The 21,309-nt window shown below is 40.6% G+C and overlaps 2 protein-coding genes across 2 annotated transcripts; one reads left to right on the plus strand and one right to left on the minus strand.

Annotated features, from left to right (window-relative positions):
- Positions 1 to 814: 814 nt before the first annotated feature.
- On the plus strand, positions 815 to 3,318 carry LOC146648260 (uncharacterized). The gene is made up of 3 exons (XM_085388678.1): positions 815 to 1,122; positions 1,311 to 1,373; positions 1,725 to 3,318. The coding sequence occupies exons 1-3, from the start codon at positions 1,021 to 1,023 to the stop codon at positions 2,832 to 2,834; spliced, it is 1,275 nt and encodes a 424-aa protein (XP_085244804.1). The 5' UTR covers positions 815 to 1,020; the 3' UTR covers positions 2,835 to 3,318.
- Positions 3,314 to 20,723, minus strand: LOC146648261 (uncharacterized). Its single transcript, XM_085388679.1, has 12 exons — positions 20,424 to 20,723; positions 20,173 to 20,235; positions 17,898 to 18,323; positions 17,631 to 17,691; positions 16,916 to 17,051; positions 16,595 to 16,690; positions 16,075 to 16,367; positions 15,569 to 15,792; positions 15,086 to 15,286; positions 14,782 to 14,971; positions 14,432 to 14,529; positions 3,314 to 3,769 (listed from the first exon to the last, which is right to left on the minus strand). The coding sequence occupies exons 1-12, from the start codon at positions 20,523 to 20,525 to the stop codon at positions 3,533 to 3,535; spliced, it is 2,127 nt and encodes a 708-aa protein (XP_085244805.1). The 5' UTR covers positions 20,526 to 20,723; the 3' UTR covers positions 3,314 to 3,532.
- Positions 20,724 to 21,309: the final 586 nt, after the last annotated feature.

Here is a 21,309-nt window from a genome sequence, read left to right on the forward strand (position 1 = left end):
TTGCTAGCGCTGTCCTTAGACAGCAAACATGAGGAAACTATTGAGGAAAAACACAATTTAAAAACTGGTATATCTCACCCTTTTGCTTTGTCATCTTAAAGTGGTCGTGTGATTGGCTAACGACGACTACTTTATTCTTCCTCAGTCAAACAGCAGCACTCATGCGATTGCTTTGCCCCCTAGTTCCAGGTGTTGTGCCAAAAAGTGATCTTCAGGCAGAAAGTGATTGCCTCCGCAGGCGTGAGCAGCTGCTTAAAGCTGTAGCGCCCAGATTACGGTAAACTGAAGACAGCTTCAACCGTCTGTTTGTTAAAAAATAGTAACGCGACCACTATGGGCGCCGTCTGTAAACTGAAACATGCCGAAATTAACAGCAACATTTTTCCACATTTAGCTCTAAATCTTACAAAAACATGTTTTTTCGAGTCATTTTTTACAACATTTAGTAAAATATTTGTAACTTTTCATATTTAAAACAGGATTTTAAATGTTAAATCTAAATGCTAAATGTTAAATGTAAATATTATATTTAAATGTAAATGTTAAATGTTAAATGTAAATATTATATTTAAATGTAAATGTTAAATGTTAAATGTAAATATTATATATAAATCTAAATGTTAAATGTTAAATCTAAATGTTATATATAAATCTAAATGTTAAATGTTAAATCTAAATATTATATATAAATCTAAATGTTAAATGTTAAATCTAAATGTTATATATAAATCTAAATGTTAAATGTTAAATCTAAATGTTATATATAAATCTAAATGTTAAATGTTAAATCTAAATGTTATATATAAATCTAAATGTTAAATGTTAAATCTAAATGTTACGGGAAACTAAATATTTAGCTAATATGCAAATTTATTGTACGGGTCAACGGAAATACCAAAATAAAAGCTTCAAGAAAACCTCCCGCGCTAAAGTGTGCCGGTCGCGGTCAGGTTCTGTGTTTGCGCTCCTCTTACGGTCACTTTTGACTGCCATGAGCTGCTTCGACTATTCCCTACCAGCATGTCCAGCGATTTAGCTGAAAACATTGGAAGAGCCGTTTTGTCGGCCATCCAACGATTCAGCGGTAATGCACCCTCGACCTCACAAACGCCGCAGCACTTGGTAAGTTTATTGTATAGCATTTTGGACGGGTTGATAGCAGTGTTAGCAAAACTAGCAAAGCTAAATTACTTAGCTAGTCCTCAATTATTTCATTTGGTAGGCAGCAGACAGAGATCGAACATCATACAACTCTATTTATTTATTTGGTAGGTAGGTAACAGTCGTTCTTGATGTAAATGTTTCCTTAGGAATCCAGCAATGCACCTGGACCAAGTAGACCTGCCGTCTCCACTGGGATACCATACTGCTCGGTAGGCCTTCTTACACATATCATTTAGCTGACTAATTTTTGTTTTTTCTTTGGTGTAATATGTCACCTTAAATTAAATCCTGTCAAAGTAATGATTCTGATTCTACATACATTTCATCTTCTTAGGGGTCCATCACTAGCAGTGTCACATCACCACCAACAACATTCACAAGTTTTACGTCATATTTTATTACTGTTTTTGCTGTGAAGTGTCTTTTGATTGCTCACTTTCATATTTTAAAACTATTGATAAAATATTACTCTAGCTAATCTGTCACAGTACAATTGCCTCAAATTACCCATCTTTTGTTATAGAATTGTGCTCATTGAGATTTTCTGTGCCGTGTTCTAGGATGGTTACCAAGGAAGGCTTCAGATTTCCAAAGAGGAATTGGAAAATGTTCTTTCCCTGAAAACATCTTTTACTGAAGCTGCATCTATCCTTTCCATCTCCAGGCCCACTCTGTATAAGTTACTGCAAGACTATAATATCTCAGAGTCAAAATTCAATGTAATCAGTGACCATGAGTTAGATCAGATAGTGTCCCAAATAAAAACTGAACATCCAAATGTTGGAGAAGTGATGCTGATGGGTCATCTGCGTTCCAAAAACATAGTGGTTCAAAGATGGCGCGTAAGAAAGTCACTGCGGAGGGTGGACTCGGCTGGTGTTCTATCCAGGAGAAGAACTGCAGTTGCTCGGCGAGTATATTCTGTGCCTCATCCAAATTTCATATGGCACATAGATGGAAATCACAAACTGATTCGTTGGAAGTTTGTTGTTCATGGTGCAATAGATGGATACAGCAGGATGTTGATGTTTCTTCAGTGCTCCAGCAATAATCGAGCTGAGACTGTGAAAGCCCTCTTTACTGCAGCTGTTGGACAATTTGGCAGACCCCTGCATATCAGGACTGATCACGGAGAGAATGCTCAGATTTGGGAGGACATGCGAGCAAGCAGGGGTGAAAGCTCTGTCTTAATGGGAAGTTCTGTGCACAACCAGAGGATTGAGCGTTTCAACCGAGACTTAAACAACAACTGTAGCCGCATTTATGCACCTATATTTTATGAATTGGAATCACTTGGTATCCTAGACTTAGAAAATGCAACAGACCTATTTTGCCTTCATTATGTGTTTCTACCACGAATCAACCGCACTTTGAAGGAATTCAAAGCTGGATATAACAATCACTCTGTTTCCACTGAAGGTAATAGAACTCCCATCCAGCTTTTTGCCTGCGGAACTCATGTGTCTCATCGTCACAACCCAGAACTTTCTACAGCAGAGGTCTCCATACCCTCCTTGTCAAACTCTGAAAGTAGGTTTGTCCCATTAAATGACAGCGATTTACAAGAGCTATATACAAGCATTCACCCTTTTGAAGAAGACAACAATAATGGTAAAACATTGTTTCAACGAACACAGCAGTATATTTTTAACAAACTTGTAAATGTGTGACCTCAACCACAGGATACCAGTGATGTTCTAAAGAGTGATGACACTTAATATTCTTAAATGCTGTACAGCAAATGCAGTTTTTGTACTACTGCAGAAGCCCCTCCCCTCTAGCAGTGATGCCTCCTGCCACATAAGGACTCAGAGTTAATGACTGACAGTGACTCATAGGCTATTCAGAAGGCTACAACCACTTTTAGTTTATGGGTAAAACCAGTTATTCAGATTGAAGATCAAATTCACACTGTAATACAGTATAACAGTGAAAATTATCAACACGGAACAGTCAGTCTTTAAATCAATTCACAAGATTATCTACAGTATTGTTTTAATCATTGTAAAGTTGCAATAGTCTTAATAAATGTTGCTGTTAGATGTCTAAGTAATCCTGGCTTGTTCTACAAAGCATGTTTAGTATACTCTGTGCATAAACTGTTTTGAAGTGTCCTTGTTTAAAAAAGAAAAGCTTAATAAAATTATTGTATTACACCAGTGACTTTATTGATTTGTCGTTGAAAATACAGAGTTAGCATTTTTATAAATCTATTGAAGCTTTGAAAATTATTACATTTCAACATTAAATGCAGTCAGAATTTATTTCAACTATCTTGTATGAAGCAAAGTTACTTGAAACTACAATTAATGAACAGGATTAGAGTTAACAAACCCACCATTTTAATTTCACTTTTTTTGGAACATGTTTAGATGGTGCTGAATAAAGCTCCATTCATGAGTGCTACTAAGAAGCAGTAATGAAAAGCATCATCATCAGCCATTGTTGTTTCATTCACAAAAAGCTGAAGCTCATTTGCACATGTGTGTGCAATCGGGAGATGTTTGCTTTCATCGTGAATGAATGTTATTTTAGGAGCTGGTTGAAAACCTATGGCTGGAACCTTGCTGCTCCTGGTGGCAAAAGCCAAGATGTGACCAGGGCCCTGTTTCAGGAAGCCGGTTTAGAAAACTCAGAGTGAAAAACGATACGCAGGGTTGAGTAACCCCGAACTGTCCAACTCGGAATATTCGGTTTCAGAAAGGCTGATAACAATTAGTTCAGTCAACGCGGAGTTGCTTTAACCCCAAGTGAAGCGCGCGGACGAGGATACATAAAGCCCTGATAAGCGGAGCACAGATTAAGCGAGTCACCATGGAGACGGAGGGAAAGAAGGCGCGGTCAATGTATGTCACAGCGCTTGAGGCCGAAATTCTGATGGCAGCATATGCCGATAACATGCAAATTCCGCGGAAAAAAGTAACACAGCCACAGCTGCAAAAGAAAGGGAGCATGCATAGCTGACAGAGTCAATGCGTGAGTGTTAATTTAAACATTGATCTAGGGATTTCCACCCATTTAACGTTATTTTATCATATGTTATTTTATTTGTTATTTTATACATTTTATTTTGTGATGTGATGTGAGCGCAGGTGCAACCCAACAGGCCCCAAACGTGCCTGGCAGCAAGTAAAAATGAAATATAAAAATATAGTCCAAACAGGTAAGGTGTAATTGTATTATGAGCCACAGTGCTTGGTCTGTTTGTCCCATGTAAATCAATTGCAGTTAGAGGCTACATTAATTTCCTTTCTGTAAGCACTTATTGAAATTATCTGAACACATTACAAGTACATATTTGCTTACTCTGTATGCTCAAATGTGGCCCGTTATAGCCAACAGAAAAAAAGCGGAGGCCCGAAAAACAGGTGGGGGTCCTCCACCACCACTACACAGAGGCTGAGCAGTTGGCCCTCAGCCAAAACAGTGGGCGCCCTGTGGCCAAAGGCATCTCTGCGGGGATATCCTCTGAGTCAATAACCCCGCAAGACACAAGTGCCGACATAAGGGGTAAATTCAAAATAATACATGATGTGCATACATCCTTTCTTCACAGTCACCTTTGCAGTGCCACTCATTCATCTGATAAACTCTTCACCATAATGGATTATTTTGTAGTGAAGTAATTTTCCGACTGATTTTGCCTTCCCTCAGTCTTGGTTGTCCTTGAGAGCATAATGACAATGAAGTGTAAGGTGATTGGTATGTTTGTTAATTGCCATTTGGTCCCTTGTAAGTTATAAGTGACCTGTATAAACCTCATATTCTATCAGTTGATGGTGATGGTGTACTGCATCTGGTGCAGCCTCCTGTTGAGCCAGACCAACATGCAGTTGTGAGTAATACTCCACAGATTAGATGAGTTTACAGTAGAACAGCAATGTTGTTTATTTCTTTACTACAGGAAAATAATGAAGAAACATTGACAGCTGTTACAGAGGAAGAAGCAACAGAGACACTTTATGAGGTGTACATCTTTTAATACTTTGTGTACAGGAAATACAGGCGACCAATAAAGCCAGTTGAACAAAAAATCTGTTTATTCTTCTTTCAACATGTTGAGGTGATGGGTCAAAAGAAATGATTGTGACATATGGTGTCTCTGACTGCGCTTCCATCTTGTATGTCCGTGGGAGGGTCAGGATGTTCATGGTTTGGATCACTGCTGATGTTTGGTTCAGAAGGACAGTGTTCTCCTCTAATTGTGGCAATGTTGTGAAGAATCACACATGCCACAATAATGTCACATGCCCTTTCTGGGGTGACCCTGAGTCTTTGCAGGCACTGGAACCGGGCCTTAAGCATTCCGATAGTCATTTCAATTCTGGCTCTTGTCCTGCAATTAGCCAGATTATATCGCTGCTGTGGGCCCGGTTCAGGGTCAGGGTAAGGGGTAAGCAAATAGGGTAAACATGGATACCCCCTATCACCAAGCAAGTAGCCAGTGAACTCTCCTAAGACAGAAGGATACACTTCAGTTCAAATGTCCCTGAAGCAATTGGTCTTTATATATTTTAAAGTATTCTTTTTTTTTTTTTTTTTTTTCTCTTCTTTTCTACTAAATGACATCAGAAACAGCAGTATGCGACATTACGTGATGGCAGAGCTTCAGTTCATCCTTTGTCATTTTTTTTTTTTTTTTTTTAATAAATAGGACAGGGGGAATGAATGAGAGAGGGAGGGGGAGAGAAAGAAAGAAAACCAAAGGGGAGAAGAGACGGTGAGAAGGGGGGGGAAGAGAGAGAAAAAAAAAAAAAAACTCCTGGGTCACCTGTATGGAGAAAAAAAAAAAACAAAAAAACAAACAAACAAAAACAAACAGAGGAGACAGCAAACAACAAAGAGCAACATAATAATAGAGAAAACAAAGCACCATCACAATAAACTAGCTAGTCATAGATATCAGTATTTACTAAGTAATAAACGATATTGTGCAGCACGCAAGATAGACAGCGCACAGTGTGCTTTGAGGCAGCAGCCAAGAAAGCTTTAGTCCGCGTCTGTGAATACCCATGTGTGCATACCTGTGTGGATCAGCATGCTTGCATTCCAAAGGTTTCTCCATGTAATGATCTGCTAGGGAGTGTGGGGGGGCCACAGCCCCGTCCTCCAGGGTGTGAAGCGGGTATGGAGGAGATCAAAACTCCAGACATCCAGAGGCCCCCAGAACACAAGAGACCATGGAAGACCAACAGAGGGGCAGTCGCGCCACTGTCCCAGTAAGAGCTGAGGAGAGTCCCAGATGAGGGCTCGCCCAGCAGCCGCGGAGCAGAAGTCAGGGGGAGTTGCAGTGACGCGCCCGTGAGCTCCGCCGGCCCCCAGCTGCGCCTGAGTGACCGAGCCCTAGGCCGAGAGGCCGGGGGCACCCCACCTCCAAAGGGGCCCGAGCGAGCCCCGAGCCCCAGGCCCCAGGCCCCGACAAGCGGCCGCCAAGGAGTGAGCCGGTGTGCACCCGGACGCCCACCCCCAGACACAAAGAACCACCAACACACCGACACCTGAGGGAGTCCGCCACCGGCAGGGGAAGTGGTGGTGGGTGGAGATAGGCCTCCAAACCTTGGAGGGCCTGAGGTGTCCCCAGAGAGGTGGCGTCTGATACCCAACCTGACATATAGACACAGACATACAGGCACACACAGACACAAACATCCATTCCCACCCTCATGCTCTCATATGCACTCACTCCACACTCAACCAACGTGGAGACAGACATAAAGAGACACTGTACACACAATCACACTCCCCAAGCGTACTCTACAAACCGGGTCTAGGTACCCTTGCCCCTGGAGGGGGGAATTGCACCCAGACCCAGGTGGTGTTACCCTTTTCCCTGCGGTGGGGAGAGGCAGACCACCCCGACTCCGCAGCAGCAGGGAGGCCCCACACCCCAGACCGCAGTCGGACGGCCAACTCCTCCTACTAGCCCTCCCGCTCCAGCAGGCCGCAGAGAATGGGGGTGGGAGAAGACTCCAAACCTCCCTCCACCCGCTCATTGTAGTGTTGATGCATATGTGTTCTAAGGTGCAATTAAAACCCAGGAGGGCATGGAGCTACCTGCCAAGGAGCAGCAGGTAAGCGCATAGTCCCTCCTGCTAACCCTCAATGACTAAGTGTATTTAAAATTGAGAGGTGGGCAACGACGTCAGGGGTGAGGTATACACCCTGATGGTGATTTGGACTCCGTGATTGTGCCCACCCCCAAGATCCTATATGTATGTGTAATGAGAGTGTGAATAATGTGAATGTCTAAGTTGTGGGATAAAATTGAGGCAGAGGCAGCCAGAAGGGGGGGGGGTAGCCTCCTCTGCACCCTGGTGACATACCCCCACTCCAAGGCCCTGCATGTGTGGGTGGTTGTGGAGGAGCGGGAAGAGGGAGGCAGCTGGAGATGGGGAGGGAAGGAAGGGAGGGGCAGGTAACCCCTCCCTGGGGCCAGCTCCCCCGCTGACCCCAGTAGGCACTCCCACCCTCCGCGACCCGCCAGGGAAGGGGGGCCCAGGCCCATCAGACCGGGGCCCAGTGCAGTAGCGCCCCCCGGCTCCACAGAGCCCTGGACAGTCCACCCAACCCCACCACAGAGAAAACTGCACCCACCCCACCAACCACACATCTTCCAGACTACATAAGACGGTAAACGCCCAGGCTGAGATCTTCCTCCACCTCTCCTGTATCTCCCCCTCCTGCAGAGAGTTCCTGAGAGAAGAAAGCTCCTGCAAGATGTGACCATCCCCCCCACCAGTTGAAGAGCCCCCCAGGCGGCTCGATGCACCGGCGGCACCCTGCTCCAGGGCCGGGCCCCCATGCACCCACCCGCCCACAACCCCGGCAACACACCAACCAGGACCCGAGCCCCCGAGGCCCGGCCCGGGCCCCAGCCCAGAGACGGAGCGCCCCCAAAACCTCACGCCCATCCCGGACCCACCCAGGGGCAGCCAGGTTGCCAGGTCAGTAACCCACGTCCGTCAGCACAGACCCTCCCCTAGCCCCGCTGCACGCAGCCGCGAGGAAACAGTCACCTGAGAGCCAACAGAGCCCTCAACCGGACGTGACCGCTACCCCGGGTTGAGCCCCCCAAGGAAGATGCCTCCGGGGAACCCCCCGACGCCCTAAGCCTGTCCCTACCCCCTCACCAATCACAACAGTGAAGGCGGGACCAAACTATGACCCCCCCACCCCCACTAGGTGATGGAGCTGATAAAAGGGGCCCAGAGCAATTGATCTAATGTGGTGGCAGAGGCTGTGTCAAGACTAATGTAATCTAATAGATAATTTCTATATTGGTTAGAATTAAGATTATTTTTATTTTTCCAGTTCATGAGGACTGTTTTCTTGGCTATGCATAGGGCAGTGAAGATCATATGGGCTATATTCTTTTCTGAAGTGACATTATCTAAGCTGCCCAACAAACACACTAAGGGGGAGGTTGGAATGTTACATTTCAGACATTTTGATAAGTCTTCACATATCTCGCGCCAAAACTTTTGCACTGGTGGACAGAACCAAAGAGCGTGGATGTAATTGTCTGGTGTATTGCCTTGACAGTGTGAGCAGTTGTTGGAAGATGTAAAGCCCATCTTGAACATCCGATGACCTGTATAGTGCACTCTATGAAGTATTTTGTATTGTATTAATTGCAGACTGGGATTTTTAATTAATTTAAAAGTTTTTAAGCAAATCTGAGACCAGAAGTTTTGGTCTAGGTTGACTGATAAATCTGCTTCCCACTTTGCAGTAGGAAGGGATATTGATTCATCTAATTTAGAAAGTGTTCTGTATATTTTAGATAATAATTTGGGGGATTTAAGAGTAAGAAAATGTGCCGCACTTAGTGGTGTTTGTAATTCAACTTGACTGAGGTTAAATTTCTTTTTTACTATGGATTTAATTTGTTGATATTCTAAAAACCTTGTCTTGTTGATCCCATATTGTTCAACTAGTCTGTCAAATGGAATAAATTCTGTTCCCTCTAATATATGTTCTAAGTATTTAATTCCTTTACAACTCCATTCTGGGAAATTAATCATATTATTGTTTTGTAATATGTCAGGGTTATTCCAGATAGGTGTACGTTTGCATGGGATTAATGAAGACTCCGTTATTTTTAGAAACTCCCACCATGCTGTTAGAGAAAAGCTGATGTTGATACTTTTAAAGCATTCATGTCTTTTGATGTTTGAGCTAATAAATGGTAGGTCTGAAATCTCTAGATCCTTGCATAGTGCCTGTTCAACATCTAGCCAGGGCTCAACTAAGAAGGTATGTTTTAACCATTCTGAGATGAACTGAAGCCTGTTGGCTAAGAAGTATTGGTGAAAATTAGGCAGATCTAATCCTCCTCTATCCTTGGTTCTTTGTAGCGTTTTTAAGCTAATACGCAGGGGTTTATCTTTCCAAAGGAATTTGGAAATATATGAATCCAGAGATCTGAACCAATCTTGTGATGGTTTGTTAGGGATCATCAAAAATAAGTAATTTATTTTTGGCAAGATCATCATTTTTATAGTGGCGACCCTTCCCATGAGTGATATGGGTAAAGATTTCCATCTAGTCAGATCGCCTTCTACTTTCTTTAGAAGTGGGATGTGGTTTAGTTTAGTTAAGTCTGAAAGCTTAGGAGAAATATTAATACCTAAATATTTAATATTTCCGGATTGCAGTGGGGCAGAGGAAGAATTATGGAAGGAGCAGTTAATGGGGAGAACTGTAGATTTTGGCCAGTTAATTGAATAATCTGAAACTCTTGAAAACCAGTTTATTAAAGTAATTACCTCAGAGAGGTTGGTTTGTGTGTTTTGCAGAAAAAGCAACACATCATCCGCATAGAGACTGATTTTATGTTCTATGTTCTTACATTTTATGCCCTTAATTGTTGTAGCCTGTCTAAATGCTGCTGCTAGAGGTTCGATAAAAATTGCAAAAAGTGAGGGGGAGAGTGGGCATCCCTGTCTGGTGCCCCTCAGGAGACAGAAGCTGGAGGATGTCTGGTCATTTGTTCTGATACGAGCCGTTGGGGAATTGTATAATATTCTTATCCAGTTTATGAAAGAGTTTCCAAAACCAAATTTGTGTAAAGTTGCGAATAAAAATTTCCAATTAACTCTGTCAAATGCTTTTTCTGCATCTAGAGATAATATTATGGCTTCGATGTTTTTATCGTATGAGTAGTCTATTAAATTAAGTAATCTACGAGTGTTTGTTGAGGAGTGCCGACCTTTTATGAAACCAGTTTAGTCAGGATGAATTAAGAGGGGGGTCATTTTCTCTAATCTCTTTGAGAGAGCTTTGCAGATTATTTTAAGGTCTACATTTAAAAGAGAAATTGGACGATAGCTTGAGGGAAATAAAGGGTCTTTGCCTGGTTTTAGCAGGAGACTAATGTTGGCAGAATTCATATTTGGTGGTAGTCTGCCCTTTTCCTCGATTTCCTGCAACATGCTGTGGAATACTGGTGCCAAAATTGTCCAGAATTCTTTGTAGAATTCTGCAGGGAAGCCGTCTGGACCTGGAGCCTTATTATTGGGCATACTTATCAGGGCTTCCTGGAGTTCACTTGGCGTCAGTGGCGAATCCAGTTCCATTGCTTGACTGTCTAGTAATTTTGGAAGAGTTACGTTGTCAAGAAACAGATCAATTTCATTTTTAGATGGGTTTATTTGTGGTGAGTATAAAGTTTCATAGAAATCCCTAAAAATGTTGTTTATTCTTCCAGGATCATATATTGTGTTCCCCGATAAATCTTTAGCAGCACATATAGTTGTTTTTTCTTTATTTATTTTTAGCTGGTTAGCTAGAAATCGACCTGATTTGTTACTGTGTTCAAAATTCTGCAAGCGAAGTCTTTGTATAAGGAATTGTTTTTTTATTAATAGTTTCATTTAATTCTAGTTTTGTTTTGCATATTTTGTTCAATGTTTCCTGATCTTGGTGGGACGCGTAGGCTTCTTCTAGTGATTTGATGTTTTTTTCTAATTCCTGAATATTTTTGTTTTCTTCTTTCTTTTTGTGTGATGAGAAAGAAATTATTTTACCTCTCATCACAGCTTTCCCTGCTTCCCATAGAACAGAAGCAGATATTCCGGGAGTGTCATTAAAGTCTAAATATGAAGTCCATTCCTTTTTAAAGTATTTAATAAAGTCTTCATCTTTAAGTAGTGATATATTAAATCTCCAGTTTTTACTTGGCGTAGTATTATTCTTGTGCATTAGTGTTAAAGATACAGGAGCATGATCGCTGACAGCTATAGGATGAATCTCAGTGTCTGAAATGTCACACAGCAGTGAGCTGCTGACCAAAAAATAATCCAGACGAGAGTAAGAGTGATGAACATGCGAGAAAAAAGTATATTCCTTACTGGTGGGGTGAAGAGAGCGCCATGCATCGCAAAGACCAAAGTCGTTCATATACTGTTTGATTATATTTGTGGACTGCCAATTACGCTGAGTTCCTGTTGTGTTGAGCCTATCCATTTCTTCATTTAGTCCAAGGTTGAGGTCACCGCCAAGAATGAGTGTGCAATCAAGGTGTTCAGAGAGTGCACTAAAAAAAACCGTGGAAGAATGAGGGTTCATCAACATTTGGACCATATATACTAACAATACATAGTTTTTTGTTCAATATTGATAGTTTAATAATTAGAAATCTACCCTCTGGATCTATAACTGTATCGAGTACTGTAAAATTAACATTTTTATGTATTAAAATTGCTACTCCCCGTTGTCTAGAATTATAACCGGCTGCAAACACGTTAGGAAACTCAGGTGTTTTAAGTTCATTTAAACCTGTGACAGGTTTGTGAGTTTCTTGTAATAAAACAACATCTGCCTGTAGTTTTTTAAGCTGGTTAAATATTTTTAACCTCTTTCCTCTGGTGCCAGCTCCATTTACATTCCATGTGACAAACCTCAGCATGCCCTTAATTGTGCGTGTATGTTTAATGATGTATGCTGGGTGTTTCGTTTAGACAGGTGGAGAGAATATGGAAACATCCCTTGTTTGTAAATAGAAAGAGAAAAAGAAGTGTGGTGAGAGACTCCATAAGTCTGACTATGTGTGTGAATATTCACTAATATGAACAAGCGTGGCTTGCTTATGTGTCCTGCAAGTCTGTGCGTGCTGTGAGGCTGTTGTGAATGTGCTGCCGTTGAGCTGATGTGTTTGCGTGATCGTGTTGTGAAAATATGGAGAAATAGAGGGTGTTGTTTGTAGGTGAGTGGGGGAGTAGGTGACCACAGCAGTGAAAGACAAGAGAAAGAAAGAAACCACATGAACTGTGAGCGACAACAAAAAAAAGGAAACGAAACGGAAACATTCCAATTAAAGCAATGACAGAGGGTGACGGTGTTATATCTGCTATGACATCCTACTGATATTACTAGGTTAAACACATTTTAAAGGAGAAAGTGTGAATGAATAAGAAAAGAGTGTAGCGGGTTCTTATCTGGAGTGCAGTCAGTATAACCACGGTGTGGTGCCGGGGTCGCGGTACAGCTGTCCGTCCACGTAGAGCCGGTCCACAGCGATGACAGCACGGGAGCCTTTCTGGATAAAGCTACGTCGAACTGGGAACAGGACCTTGCGTCGTTCCAGGATCTCTTTGGGGAACTGGTCGTTCACGCTGAAGTCCGTTCCTTTCAGCTCTCTGCCGCGACTCTTCACCTGTTCCTTCTGTTTGAATTGACTGAATTTGGCCACAATAGGCCGTGGTCTCCCGGTCCGCGACCGCGCGCCCCCCAAGCGATGTACTCTATCGAAGTCGATGTTCTTTACGGTGTCCTCCGGCAGCTTCAGGTGGATTTTAATGAAGTTTTTCACCGTTGCCTCTGCGTCCTCTCCGGCAGTTTCTGGAATACCAGAAAACACAAGATTATCTCTCATGCTACGGGCTTGTAGATCGATAACGGACTCTTTTATTTTTTTATTTTCAATGTTTAGCTGGGTCACGTTATCGGTGAGAGATTTAACCGACTCCCGTAGCGTGGCATTTTCAGCGGCAAGCGTTTCCGGGCCTTAAGCATTCCGATAGTCATTTCAATTCTGGCTCTTGTCCTGCAATTAGCCAGATTATATCGCTGCTGTGGGCCCGGTTCAGGGTCAGGGTAAGGGGTAAGCAAATAGGGTAAACATGGATACCCCCTATCACCAAGCAAGTAGCCAGTGAACTCTCCTAAGACAGAAGGATACACTTCAGTTCAAATGTCCCTGAAGCAATTGGTCTTTATATATTTTAAAGTATTCTCAACTCACCATGTCCAAATTGTGCTCAGTGTACATTCACGGAATATTTGTGAGTCATGGACAGAGCCTGGCCGCTTGGCTTCCACATTTGTGATAATGTTGGCAGCATCATATATGATCTTCACAGTGCAGAGAACACAAATTAGCATCCATTACTATGATGAAATAATTTGTTAGTTTGAAATGCTACAGGGAACTATGTACCTGTACATTAATGCTGTGGAAAGACTTCCTGTTCACATAGTCTCCTTCATTTACTGAAGGAGCAATGATTGGAATGTGAGTGCCATCTGTACAGCCAATCACGCCTGGGAACCGTGAAAATAAATGTACAATTTAAGTAGTAGTCCAAGTATCACCACATCATAAATTAAGTTTTGGTCATCCTGATACCTGCAATTTTGTGGCATCCCTCTTTGATGAATCTTGTGGGTCTATGACCGGGGAACACCACAAACGTGTACAGGAGACGTTTCAGTGCAACTGTAACATTCCTGACTGCCCGACAGACTGTAGCCTTGGAAACGTGCTCAGCATCACCAATATTATACAGAAAGCTCCCGTTTGCAAAAAACCGAAGTGCAATACAAATAATATGTAATGAACTGAGAGCATGTCCGCGATGTGTCACATGCGTAATATATGGCCTGAGGATGTTATTCACATAACTTATAGATTGTGCTGAGAAACGGTAACGTTCGCACAGAAAATCATCAGGAAATGATAAAATGTCCAAACGCGCTCTGATCACTCTCTCCCGGCGGTGAGCTCTGCGGAGAATTTGGGCTTCACGATCTACTGGCTCTTCAAGGAAGTGGCACGCCATGTCCGACACTTCCTACTGTCAGGTTTCTGACAAAGAGGCGGAGACAGTCAGGGTTAGTTGTAGTAAACCTGCTAGGGGGCAGGTTAGCTTCACGGCGTGTGTCGTCATAGTGACTCACTCAGGCTTCAGCTGAACTCGCTTTGTGAAACCGAAAACCCAGAGTTTTCGTTAACTCAGGGTATACTTACTCAGTTTTTCCACTAAACCGGCTTCCTGAAATAGGGCCCAGGCCTCAAAGCCTTCACAAATGCCTCTTCATCCTTGGTAAGAGTCCTTTCTCCAAGTGAGTCTCTCAGCTCTTCATCTAAAAACAAAGAAAAACCACCGTTAACCTGGGGACACTAAAATAGTTAAAGCTTGAGCTAACAACTAAATGATGGCTAATGTTTTTATAAAAAATACAGAGGTTCTGTCTTTGCCTTGCTTGTCAGTTGTAAGCTATCATACATCTTTATTCCTGTTTTGTGTGCGCGCATGTGACATAAAAAGACAAAGTTTTACTTTAGTGTCCCGAATTGTTTCATGGCCAGACTACATTATGTGAATTTCTGCTTACTTTCGACACACTGGAGAAATTCCCGAAATTTGACCACCATCAGCTCCTCTCTAACTCTTCTGTTGCTCCCAAGGACAGAATAGCTTGGCCTGAGAACCCCAGCAATTAAACTGGCTGTCAGATCTTTGTCCTCCCCCGATAGGTCAAGCAGAACACGCAAACTGGGGTTCTCTCTCAGGAGTGATAAAATCTAGACAGAAAAGTTTAAATAATGGTTAAATTCCAGTTTTAAATATAAAAAGTAGCTCACTCTAAATGATTATAAAATAATGACCAATTGATACAGAAAAAATATAACTCTCACTCCATAGTAGGACAAGCCATCAGTTAGTTGATCGAAACAGCTTTGCCGTTGCAGAACTGCAAGGTATAGAGCTGCATTTTTCACAAACAGATCTTTATTGGCCATGGTGACTGTGAGTGGAAGACCTTCAACTTGATATCGCCATGAGTCGCAGCAGCTGACTGCTTCCTCCAAATCATGTTGAGTTGTTGCATTTACAACCTAAATATTTAAGAAAAACACTTTAAATGTTTGTTTTTTACCAGTGTACACAAATACTGCAGATGGTTCATTTTAATTGGACTGGAAACGTTTTTGTTTTGGTTTATTTGGCTGTATTTCACCAATATTTTTTTTTAACAAAAAGGAAACAAATTGAAAATATAATACATGGAATTGCCTCTAATAACCAAAAGTGTATTTATTATATATTATAAAAGAAGACCAGAAGACTTGTGAATATAGGAAATATTACAATATTCTTGTTATAATATTGCAATTCACCTTTTTCAGATTCTCTCTTAACTCAGGGTCACCTATATCATCCGGTGTTAGGTGTACTTGAAGAATGTCTCCTGACACAATGTAGTCTACTACATGTGGAGAGAGAAAGGCAGGTGCTTCTCCACCTTGCACTATTATCGTGGACAACATCCTGCCAATGGTTCGATATACTCCATTTTGCAAGTGTAGGATGTTAAATTTCAGTGTGCATCCATTTGGTGTAGCTGAAAAATAACACACAAAAAAGTATATTCTGTACAGACCCCAAACTGATATCTTGAGATTGACAGACAAAAATGTATTACTTTTTTTTACTGTTTCAGACACACAGAACATAACAGATTTATTATCTGTAGTCATTTATTAACTTGTTAATGTTCTGTCAAACAATGTTCAGATCAGGTGGTTGTTGCGTTTGTAACATTATAAAAACGAGTGTCGTCAACAAGCCTTTAGGCCTTGAGTAAGTAAGTAAGTTAGTTAGTTAGACTCTGAAATCCTATTACCTTCAAAAGCACCACTGTCCTGAAAGATGGCCTTCACCAGTAAACGGAAAAACTCCCGCCTTGGCCCCCCAAGGTCAGCAGCATCTTCCTCTGTATCATGTTCATCGCTTGCAAATGTGACATAAAGCATCTCACAGCTTTCTGCAAACTTGGGTCTCTTGAACTGACGCAAAGCAGTCGACCACACATTGGCTCGACTGATATGGAGTTGTCTTGTTCCTGGTGTAATGACTTTCTCACTATGAGCTCTAAGAAGACCTTCAATTTCTTCTTTGCTGAGCTTCTTAAAAGACCTATATAAAAAAGGGACAATGACAAACAGATCTTGGGGAAAAATGGAAATTTGCTGTACATTTGACTCAAGTGCACAGAGTTACAACATATAATTATGTTGTGATAGTCCATATTAAATTAGTCAGAAATGAGCAATTACCTTTGTAATTGTGTAACTGCAAAAAAATGATGCAAGTAAAGATGCAAATAAAATATTCAATTATCAAAGGTTACTTTCAAATCTTACCTTGAAATATGAACTTCACTCTGTCTATCAGACTCTTCTAGGAGGCTACGCTGAATTGCCTCTTCAAGAGCTTCATCTTCCTCCAGAAAAATAGGGCTAAGTAGATAAGAGATATTAGAAATCATAAAACATGTCAGCCTTGAAGAATTTCTCACACTACATCATTAAAAAAAAAAAAAAAAAAAAATTAAATGTAAATCCTAAAGTTACAGTCATTCAGCAAAAAAGCCCCAAACATGCAAATTGGAAACTTGCATCAAAACAATATCCTAAACAACATCTAAAATGAAGGATTTCTTTAACCCCTAGACAACAGCTTACACAAATTCTGCCACATTATATGGAAACATCTGCTGTCCCTCTGCCTGTCCCTCATTTTCACTCTCTTGAATGCAGCTCTCTGTTTCCTGATGCTTGGCCTCACTTTCACCTGGTGTTGTAGACAACGCATGATGCACTGAACAAAGGAAAGAAGGTCAGCATGACTTGCTTCATAATGTTAACAGCCTTTATATATCCTTATATTAGTTTAAGTGAAAGTTGGGCACATATTCCTCCTTGGCTGTAATCACCTGTGATAATTCGTAAACATTAAAATGGTAAATGGCCTGTATTTGTATAGCACTTTTACTAGTCTCCCCTAAGGACCCCAAAGCGCTTTACACACCCAGTCATCCACCCATTCACACACTGGTGAAGGCAAGCTACAGTTGTAGCCACAGCTGCCCTGGGGCAGACTGACAGAGGCGAGGCTGCCATATCGCGCCATCGGCCCTTCTGGCCAACACCAGTAGGCGGTAGGTGAAGTGTCTTGCCCAAGGACACAACGACCGAGACTGTCCGAGCCGGGGCTCGAACCGGCAACCTTCCGATTACAAGGCAAACTCCCAACTCTTGAGCCACGATCGCCCCAATCGGACAAATTAACGATGCTCTCATCAAACAAACCCCCCAGGAATTATTACGCACTGCAGTAACAAAATCTAACTGGTCATCGAGCTTAGAACCTCACTAGGTTTTCATTCACATCACATACCTCGTCTTCTCCGGCAGACTGGACTTTCAAAGTCACTATCAGACAGCTCTTCTGGTTCCTCCTGAGGGAAAAGAAAGCATGTTCTACATAAAATCAAATACAGTTGCACCAAATCACTGGTAACACAGAGGCACATGGCTGCACTAAAAACTGTTTACACCTGCTGAAACTGCAATATTAATTAATACAATTAATAAAATTATGTTAAGGGAACAGACTCACTTTTTAGACAATAAATATTTCTGCACTGCAATATAAAATGTTTACCTGTGCAGGTTTTTGTATCCCTGCCATTATATAGAGGCAGGTGGTGGAACAAATCGAGCCAACTTCTTGGCCACCCCAAAGAAAACTGCTAGAAACATTTGGTTTCATTAGTCGTTTACATCCTCTAATTGTACTCAAATACTCAAAAGGGAATGTCTGGCCAGTTGACAGTGCAAATGTTCTTCTGAAGATTGCTGCTATTTCTTCTCTAAGTTGTGCTTCAGACCAGTCAGATGTAAAGGAGATCTTCCCAATAAGGCCATCTTGTGCTAGTTTTGCTCGTGAATCTCCTCTCGGTATGAGAAACGTTGATGCTGAAGACAAGGGCAAGCACACAACATCTTTTGTATAGTGTTTGCAGGTCTTGTTTTTTCTCACAAAATGTGAGCGCGTAGCATGAGCTTGAGGAACTGATGGAAGAGGAACCTGAAATGAATTCAAACACAGATACAGATAGACACCTATGCATTACAATACATCCGTAAGGTTTCTGTTATCTGTTCATTAAAAACAAACAAACAAACTGTAGACTCAGACCATCTTACTATTGTCTACCCATTACACAGAAAACTGAACCTTTTGTATCTTGTAGATTAGCATTTGGTGATTGTTGGTCAAGTTGGTGATTCAGTTCCCAGGTGCTCTAATCTAGAGCTCCCAATGAGTTTATCCGACTATGACTGTGTGCGAATGTTGGACAGAAAAAGTGCTTGTATTAATCTGTGCATGTGAATGGGTAAATGAGATCTGTTGTATAAAGTGCTTTGAGCACTCAATTAGAGTAGCAAAGGCCTGCAATTAGGTCAGTGTGTATTTGGACCCTAACAAGTTTTATTTTGTTGCCCGTTTACTGAAACATATTCCAATCAAAATTATATCATGGACATGATGTGCAGACTAAGCTTTAATTTAGGGTATCCATATTAAAATGATGATGTCATTACCAATTAAGCAGATAAAAGGCCTGGAATTGATTTGAGACGTAGTGTTTGCATTTTGAAAATTTTACTGTGAACAGACAACATGCGGTCAAAGAGAACATAACAGAAAAAAGAAAATTAAGAAATTAATACAGCCACTACAGTGACCATCAAAACAATGAAAAATATTGACGTAAAATTTATTTTGTGACACCACAGAACAAATGATAGCGTATAATATGAAATGATAGATGTTTTCATATCGTCATATCGAACAGCCCTAATACAGAGGGTTCACTGCAAGGTGCAAGCCACTCATAAGCCTCAAGAATAGAAAGGCTAGAATGGACTTAACAAAAAAAAAAAAAAAAAAAAAAAAAACACATCTAGTAAAAGCCAGCTAAATTTTGGAAAAACATTCTTTGGACAGATAAAACCAAGATCAACCTCTACCAGAATGATGGCAAGAAAAAAGTATGGAGAAGGGTGGAACGACTCATGATCCAAAGCATACCACATCATCTGTAAAACATGGCAGAGGCAGTGTGATGGTTTGGGCGTGCATGGCTGCCAGTGGCACTGGTAGTGTTTACTGAATATGTGACACAGGACTGAAGCAGCTGAATGTGTTCAGAGACATACTTGTCTGCTTAAGTCCAGCTAAAAGTAGTCACATTGATTGGGCAGCATTTAATAATAAAGATGGAAGATGACCCAAAACATACAGTCCAAGCACCCCATGACTTTAATAAAGTAAAGAAATAGAATATTCTTGAATGGCCAAGTCAGTCACTGGATTTTAACCCAATTGAGCATACATTTCAGTTGTTGAAGACTAAATTTAGGACAGAAAGGCCCACAAACAAACAGCAACTGAAAGCCAATGCAGTAAAGGCCTGGCAGAGCCTTAGTAAGGAGGAATGCCAGCATCTGGTGGTGTCCATGACTTCAAGACTTCAGGCTGTCATTGCCAACAAAGGGTTTTGAATAAAGTAATAGAAATTATCATTTTATTTTCAGTTATTTAATTTGTCTAATTACTTTAGAGCCTCTGAAATGATAGGATTGTGTTTACAAATTAATTTTTCCCTCTCACATTTTTATGCATTCATTTAGTCCAACCCACTCAATTAAAACTTAAAGTCTGCACTTCAACTGCATTGGAGTAGTTTCATTTTTAATTCATTCTGGTAATGTACAGAAGCAACATTAGAAAATGTGTCTGTATCCAACTACTTATGAACCTGACTGTATATCAAAACCAGTCAGCTAAGATAAGATAACATACCTTTATTAGTCCCACAAGGGGAAATTTCATGATAAATGAATTAAATGATATGTGTAAGAAGGCCTACCGAGCAGTATGGTATCCCAGTGGAGACGGCAGGTCTACTTGGTCCAGGTGCATTGCTGGATTCCTAAGGAAACATTTACATCAAGAACGACTGTTACCTACCTACCAAATAAATAAATAGAGTTGTATGATGTTCGATCTCTGTCTGCTGCCTACCAAATGAAATAATTGAGGACTAGCTAAGTAATTTAGCTTTGCTAGTTTTGCTAACACTGCTATCAACCCGTCCAAAATGCTATACAATAAACTTACCAAGTGCTGCGGCGTTTGTGAGGTCGAGGGTGCATTACCGCTGAATCGTTGGATGGCCGACAAAACGGCTCTTCCAATGTTTTCAGCTAAATCGCTGGACATGCTGGTAGGGAATAGTCGAAGCAGCTCATGGCAGTCAAAAGTGACCGTAAGAGGAGCGCAAACACAGAACCTGACCGCGACCGGCACACTTTAGCGCGGGAGGTTTTCTTGAAGCTTTTATTTTGGTATTTCCGTTGACCCGTACAATAAATTTGCATATTAGCTAAATATTTAGTTTCCCGTAACATTTAGATTTAACATTTAACATTTAGATTTATATATAACATTTAGATTTAACATTTAACATTTAGATTTATATATAATATTTAGATTTAACATTTAACATTTAGATTTATATATAATATTTAGATTTAACATTTAACATTTAGATTTATATATAACATTTAGATTTAACATTTAACATTTAGATTTATATATAACATTTAGATTTAACATTTAACATTTAGATTTATATATAACATTTAGATTTAACATTTAACATTTAGATTTATATATAACATTTAGATTTAACATTTAACATTTAGATTTATATATAACATTTAGATTTAACATTTAACATTTAGATTTATATATAATATTTAGATTTAACATTTAACATTTAGATTTATATATAATATTTAGATTTAACATTTAACATTTAGATTTATATATAACATTTAGATTTAACATTTAGATTTATATATAATATTTACATTTGACATTTAACATTTACATTTAAATATAATATTTACATTTAACATTTAACATTTACATTTAAATATAATATTTACATTTAACATTTAGCATTTAGATTTAACATTTAACATTTAGATTTAACATTTAG

Source organism: Rhamphochromis longiceps, linkage group LG18 (genome assembly GCF_057381845.1).
Source record: "Rhamphochromis longiceps isolate RC_006_pf linkage group LG18, R_longiceps_female_GT1.1, whole genome shotgun sequence".
NCBI lineage: Eukaryota > Metazoa > Chordata > Actinopteri > Cichliformes > Cichlidae > Rhamphochromis > Rhamphochromis longiceps.

What these genes read in the sequence shown, in the direction of transcription:
- LOC146648260 (XM_085388678.1), top strand. Translation starts at nt 1,021, where the DNA reads ATGTCCAGCGATTTAGCTGAAAACATTGGAAGAGCCGTTTTGTCGGCC. An exon ending in CACAAACGCCGCAGCACTTG is followed by an intron (nt 1,123 to 1,310) that starts GTAAGTTTATTG and finishes ATGTTTCCTTAG; the next exon opens with GAATCCAGCAATGCACCTGG. An exon ending in CTGGGATACCATACTGCTCG is followed by an intron (nt 1,374 to 1,724) that starts GTAGGCCTTCTT and finishes GCCGTGTTCTAG; the next exon opens with GATGGTTACCAAGGAAGGCT.
- LOC146648261 (XM_085388679.1), bottom strand. Translation starts at nt 20,525, where the DNA reads ATGTCCAGCGATTTAGCTGAAAACATTGGAAGAGCCGTTTTGTCGGCC. An exon ending in ATGGCTTGTCCTACTATGGA is followed by an intron (nt 14,972 to 15,085) that starts GTGAGAGTTATA and finishes TTTTCTGTCTAG; the next exon opens with ATTTTATCACTCCTGAGAGA. An exon ending in GGCCCTATTTCAGGAAGCCG is followed by an intron (nt 3,770 to 14,431) that starts GTTTAGTGGAAA and finishes TTCCTGAAACAG; the next exon opens with GGCCCTGGTCACATCTTGGC.